At 46.6% G+C, this 6942-nt stretch overlaps 1 protein-coding gene across 1 annotated transcript in view; it reads right to left on the reverse strand.

Annotated features, from left to right (window-relative positions):
• PIK3AP1 (phosphoinositide-3-kinase adaptor protein 1) overlaps window positions 1-6677 on the reverse strand; it is a 91047-nt gene extending 84370 nt beyond the window's left edge. The window contains exons 1-2 of the mRNA XM_016164156.2: window positions 6522-6677; window positions 654-1070 (exon numbers count right to left, since the gene is read on the reverse strand). Coding sequence (XP_016019642.2) covers window positions 654-1070; window positions 6522-6534 — 430 coding nt within the window. The 5' untranslated portion in view covers window positions 6535-6677. The remainder of the gene's footprint in view (window positions 1-653; window positions 1071-6521) is intronic.
• Between the last annotated feature and the right edge of the window lie 265 nt (window positions 6678-6942).

Genomic DNA, 6942 nt, shown 5'->3' on the forward strand with positions numbered 1-6942 from the left:
AAAGAGGAAGAAAAGCTGCAACATGCATCCATCCAACAGCACATCTTCCTTTACTGTTAATCAGAGTATATGTCACACTTCCTGGGGCTACTAAAGTCATTACCCGTGGTAGAGAAGATCAGAATTTTTCCACCTTAAAAGGAGAACCGGCAAAAGTCAGAAGCTAGGCTGGTGGGAAATAAAGGAGTGTTTCTCCTTTATTTCCAAAAGTGGAACATGTCATCCAAACGTGACAATTTTTCAACAAAAATCTTAAGGTCGTGTGATGATAAAATGGGTGTGGCTTATAAGCAGGAAGGTTAGCAGTCATGTTCCTCACACCCCCACCAAACTAAGTTTCAGCCTCCCACCTCCATTGTCCTGCATCTTCCAAGGTATAGAAAATTCTAGAAAGGCTCTTGTCCTAGCACAGAACCAAGGGAAAGTGTCTTCTCCTATGGTCCAGGAGACCTATCCCATTCCTATCCTATCCCAGAAATAGGCTGCTCTAAACCAATAAATATGACTAGAACTCTTAACATAGTGAGGTCCAGGTTCATTTTGTAATATAAATGACTAGTGTGAACACAATAGTGTCTCACCTGAAATGCCTGGGGCCTGGGTTAGTCATTTTTCTAGGGCCTGTTTATTTTTACTTCAGGAGAGATCCTTACCTTCAAAAATGGCCTTCTTCACAGCTGCCACATAAGTCTCAGGCTCGTCGTCACAGGTGAGCTCCTGCCAGTGTGCCCAGTCTGGAAAGAAGTCCAGAAACTTCTCACTGTCCTGTACCCCACAGAGCAGCCGTACCATGCGCTGTGGAGGATGGAAGGCTCTCTGCAGCAGGGGCAGCAGGGCTGGCTGCCAGAAATGCTGCACCAGCTCTGCAGACACCAGCACCACGATGCAGCGCATGCTGAGAAAGAAGCTCAGGTCCTCCGCTGAGAAGGAGGCCTGGGGGCCCAGCCTGTAAGTCAGCGTCTTCTGGCTGCGGACCTGCCGACTGGCCAGGAAAAGGTCCTGGAGGTACTGGCACCATTCCTCAGCATCTGGGCTGTAGACGAGGAGGATGTCACATCCTCGGAGCACCCCTGAGCAAGAACAAGTCACAGAAGTGTATTAACAAACCTGCTCCTTCAAGGGCTCCCCATGGCCTACAAGACATACCATCCAGATGAGGAGCCAGACACCTACAATCTTTTGTGGTCTTCCCCTACTTATAGCTGGTGTTACAACCATACCAGACTCTCTGTCTTTGCCCAAACATACAACGCCATTTCAGATGTTTGCATTAGCTATTGCTTCTGCTGGCATATTCTTCCTTCCAGATCTGGTACAGTGTAGGTTGAGGATGGTGGTGGTGGTGGTGATGATGATGATGATGACGACAGCAAGCATTTATCTATATAAGCAGCTTACTATGTTTCAGATGCTTTTCCAAGCACATTACCTAGTAAACTCATTTAGCCATCATAGTGATCTTCTAAGGTAGGTAATGCTATTAGCCCCATTTTAAATATGAGAAAACTGAGGTGTGGCAGGTTAAGTAACTCACCCAAGATCCACAGTATCTGAACTCATAGTTTGGCTCTGGAACCTGGCTCTTTCTCAGATACAGTGGTGACAAGCACAGGTCTAGAATCAGGCAGCTAGAGTTAGCATCTTGGTTCTGCGAAGTATTAGTTAGCTGTGTAACCTTGGGCAAGTTAGATATTCTAAACCTCAGTTTACTCATCTTCAAGTGGAAATATAGCAGCAATATTTATTGGTGTTTTGTAAACATTAAATTAGATATTCTAGTAAGGTGCTAAGCATAGTGCTTGCCATGTAGTAAACCCCTTAATAATTTGCAGCTGGTGTCATTATTCTCACATTATAAATCATGCATTAATGTAAATCTTAATTGTGGTTGAATTAATGCTTTGACCTGCACAATACCTCACCACACCTAGTCCATGACATAGGCTACCCTCTTCCTCTAATAAAACACAAATGCCAGAAACATAGTCAAAAGCCTCAGTGAAGTATTGAGTTAAAAGGGGCTTTTGGGGACCACTTGGCCCAAATACTTCGTTTACAGATAAAAGAAACACTTTAGCTGTGAAGATGAAGGGAATTGCTTAAATTCACACTCAGTAATTAGTCGTAGAGCCAGGACTGAAACTATTGTACAAATGGGTTAGGAGAATAAGATCTCAGAAAAAGTTGGCTGTGGTCTCATGAATCAGTGATGAAGAAGCCATCAGCAGTGTTTTTAACAACATTGACAAGTAATCGCAAAGAAGCGAAGAAGAGGGAAGAAGAGGGATTTCCTAGAGCATAGTAAGTATCCTTCAAGAAGGCAGTTTGGGTCTTGGAGCACTGATTGACTTAGCAGGAAAGCAGTGACTTTACACTGCCCTGAACACGTGGCCATGAGCAATTTATGCCCCCTTTGTGAGGAGAGACTGAACCAAAAGGCAAAATAACATTTTTAAGTGACAAGTTCTGGGGCATTGGAGTTAGTACTCATTTCACCCTGGAGTCCGCCTCACCACTTCCTGCTTCTCTGTTAACAGCACGTTATACGTGTTGTTCATTAAAGACTTAAATATACAATTTAAATAAAAAACACCTCTAGGATTAGCCTCTTCTATATGGAAAACACATTCAAAACATCTCATTCCTGGGGTTCTGGTGTTAAATTTGACACCCACCTCCAAGCATAAGTACTTGAGAAGGAAGTGGTTAGTGCTTCAAACTAGCTAATATCACAACCTACTTGGTCAACAGCCTGCAGTGTGACTTCAGACCAATATACTAAATCTAAGCAAATTCTGCCTCAATGTAAATGAGGATAACAAAATCTCTCGCCTTCCTAAATTTTGCTCTGCTACCGAAACTGAAAGCTGAGGAAGTTGTAAAACTGTCCAAAGTGGAAGTTAAAGTCCCTCTATAATGTCCTGGGTAACAGCATAGGACTAAATGCTTTGTCAACAACTCTCTCATATGGGGGACACCCCCTTTCTTTAAGATAATTTCCTTCCTTTATCCACAAGTCATTTCTTCACATGTGCCATGTCAATTCTATCGTTTTTGGTTGTTTGTTAAGAGAAGTGAAATACATGAACCAACAAGGAGTCCACATCCAACAGAGAAGTAAGGAAGGGTCTTTGTCCTGATAGAGCTTAAAGAATAGGTTTGGCTACAGGTCGAGAAAGGAACAGATAACAGTAGAGCAGGGGCTGTCTGCTGGCAACAGAGAGTGACAGCGGTGCAAAGAAACACTGTGAATGAAAGAGAGTTTCCTTTGAAAGATTCAGAACCCACACAAGAGGAGAACAAAGAGGAGGTGCCAGGGAGCTTCTCAAACTACCCAGCCTGGACCATTTCTTTAGTCTAAAGGTGATGCTGGCACACCAGTCATCTGTCTGAAGCCTCCTGTTTGAATCCAGCACCACTGAAGAGAGATGTGATACAGGGAAGGTGACCAGGATATGGAGAGATCAGGAGACAATTCATGTGAGGGGTTTCCAGATTCTGAAGATTTCAAGTTTAGAGGCTTGGCAGGAGTATTGAGGGACCTCAAGGATCAGATAAATGGAAGTTAAGATCACGAAAAATTAAAGGTTCCTTCAAGCCCTATTTTCCTGTAAGTACAAGGATAATAGAAGGATGTGGAGGTAAGAGAAGCCTTGGAGAAAGTGGGCAGGAAAAGGTATGAGAGCTGTCTTCAAGTACCTGTAGGCTGACACATGGAAGAAATGATTCTAGTCTTCACCCTACCAGACTTGGCCACTTAGGAAAGTCACTTATGGCCTCCTTCTCTCCTCTCTCATGTGTAAATACAAGAGATGCCATCAGGGGCCTAGAGAATATTCCAGGATCGGCTGATTCCATTTCATCTTGCTTCTCAAGTACTTTCAAGAACAGCGAGCCAAGATTTGGTTTCAAAAGGCAAATATACCTTACAAAAAAAAAAAAAAAGACTAATGATTACTCTTCAGTGGAAGGGAATTTAAGGAGACCACATGATTCAGCCATAAAAAGGAATGAAGTACTAACCCAGGTTACAACTTGGGTGAACCTTGAAAATATTATGCTATGTGAAAGAAGCCAGTCACAAAAGACCACATATTATATGATCTCGTTCACATGAAAGTCCAGACTAGGGAAATCTATAGACACAGAGTGCAGAACTTAGGGCTGGGGAGCAGGGGGGAATAAGGAGGTGACAGCTAAAGCATACAGTTTCTTTTTGAGGTGATGAAAATGTTCTAAAATTGACTATGGTGATGGTTGCACATGTATGCGAAGACACTAAAAACCGCTATATTGGGTGAATTGTATGGTATGCGAGGAAGCTGTTTAAAAGAAGAGGAAGAAAAGAAGACCACATGGAAGAGTGGTCTGGATGACTCAGAACCTACAGCATCTTCATAAGAGAAACTCTTACCACTCTCGCCACTGAGACCTGCCACCATGGGTCACTGTACCTCCAGACCTCAGGGAGACCCAGGGACCCAAAAGACCCAACTCCCATTTGCAGAACCTGGAGTGTGCCTCACCACAGAGGATGCTGACAGTTCTAATCATTACAAATGTCTGCAGAAGCTGCTACAGAGCCCAAAAATAGCCCTGGGTTTGGCTACTGGGCTTGAGTCCCCATCTGAATGGGAGCATACCCCCTTCCCCCTTGGCTATGCCCATGGGAATAATGTACACAGGGCACGGAAGGAAGGTTTTTCTCTGCCTCCTCTACCCAAAGCCCCCACCCCATTTTCCTGTTTCTCAGACCTAACGGGGTCTGTTCCCAGGCATAGAAGGAGGGGGAAGCCCAACTCGCCTCTTCTCCTACTTCTCCCCAATCACCCACCTATTCTAGCCAGCTGCTTGCTCCTTAAATATGCCACATACACCCATTAACTGTCCCTCTACTTGGAGCATTCTTCCTCCAAATGCTCCCTCCCCTCACTTCAGGTCTTTGCTCAAACATCCCTTTCTCTATGAAGCCTAACCTAGCCACCTCGTTTACGACTGTAACCCCAACCATCTTTACTCCCTCTATTGTTTTTCCACACACTTCTCATATCATGTATTGTCTTTATTATGTGTACTGCCTACCCACTACTCCATAAGCTCCATGGGGACATGGCTTATGTCTGTTTCATTAACCGAATATGTACCTGACTCCTAGAATGGCACCTAGAAACAGCAGGCATACAATAAGTGTTTGATGAATGAATTCCCTCTAGATAACTTTTCTTTGGCTTTTGAGTAGAATGTGTGGACTATGAACCAGGGGTTCCTTATTCACAGTATGAGTTCTCCTAACCTTCAGGGGCCAGCTACCGCTAAGCCAAGGTTAGCTACCTTCCCACTCCCCTTAAAAAGTGAGCCTATATCACCAAATCTAATAGAACTGTCACCACTGGCCATGTCCTCCCCTGCTCCCAAAGCACAATTAGAAGGCTAGACCTCAGGGGGTCTGGGGAGAGCTGGCTCTTCATTCTAGCATCTAACAGGACCTTCTCCTGGTCAACTAGGTTTTATTTTTCAAGCGGCTTTTCCATCCAGTTTTCACATGTTATCTCCACTAAAACATCATAAGATGGGCTGGGGAAACACAAGGAGACCCGTTTGCAAACATGGTAACTCTAATATTCTCAACTAGTAATTACTGTTTACTTATCTCTTTCCTTCACAAGACTGTTAACTTGTCAGGAGCAGAGACAAGGCTGTCCTGGTTACCACTGAGAGCATAGTTAGGTGCATATTATCCCTTAATCTGCATAGTAAAAGTTATCTATGTTATCATCATTATTATTATGTGGTTCATCCTGGATTTCAGTGCGTGAGTGACTTGCCAAGTGTACGCATGAACCAAGAAGGGAACCCAAAGACTTATCTGAAAAGCCTCCTGGCACCTTTTGATGGGTAGACACCCAGTGGCCTCCACCTCTCCCCATTTCTCAAAGTTCTGCAAAGAACATGGAAAGTAAAAGTAAAGGAATAGTGACCCTTAATTCCTATTGAAATTCTAGATGAAAAACAAAGCCCAAGATAAGTAGAGGAAGCACACTCATGAAGGTAGCCCAAGGGCCGGGCTTCCCAGCGCCAACCTAGGACTGTCTGAGCGCCCCCTATCGGTCCGAGGAGCTTTTCGCCGGCGCAGACAAGTTGGCTCACCGCCTTCTTTGAACTCGGACTCTGGTTTCAGAGAGTGGGAAGAACAGGGGGAAACACCTTCAGAAACTCCGAGGGCTAGTGATGGAAGGAGAAATTGAAACTTAGAAGACGAGAAAAGAGTGAGATCAATCAGAGACTGCAGAAAATCATGCAACAGGCTGGGACGGGGAACGTGGGAAAGTCGGGATGTGAAGTTTGCGGCAGGGAACTGGGCTTAAGAACAGAAAGAACACAGATCCCGCACGGAAGAAGCCGACAGAGTTGGGAGGAGCACCGCACTCGGAGGGCTGAGGGGGAAGAGAGAGCGCGCGGAGAAAGAAAGGGGCGCAGCAGGGGGGAGGCTCCGAGAGCGACCCGGCGCCTAGCCTACGCACCTGAGGCTGCCATGCTGCAGGGCGCAGCTCACATGCCAGGTTCGCTGCGTGTGTGGGGCCTGGTGCCCGGAGCCAGGGCCGGCGGCGTCCCCTCGGTCCTGTGGGCCGAAGGGGGCGCCGGCTCCGCTTAGCACCAGCCGCCGCTCTGGCGCTTCCTCCTGACCCGCTGCGAAGACTCGCGGCGAGGGCGTGTCCACAAGGCCCGCCCCGCCTGCGCCTGCGGGGCTCAGCCCGCGGCACCTGCACCCCGGGCGGTTGAGCAGGGGAAGTGACAACCCCAGTCCACGCCACCGGCCAGCTCCCCGCACGGCCTCCGCTCCCCGCACGGCCTCCGCTCACCCCCAAGGGACTTCGCGCCAAGTGAGGCCCCCTCCCCGTGAAGCCAGCTAGGTGTTACCGCCACCTAAGCACAGCCTGAGGT

The sequence above is a fragment of the Rousettus aegyptiacus genome, unplaced genomic scaffold (assembly GCF_014176215.1).
Source record: "Rousettus aegyptiacus isolate mRouAeg1 unplaced genomic scaffold, mRouAeg1.p scaffold_m13_p_6, whole genome shotgun sequence".
NCBI lineage: Eukaryota > Metazoa > Chordata > Mammalia > Chiroptera > Pteropodidae > Rousettus > Rousettus aegyptiacus.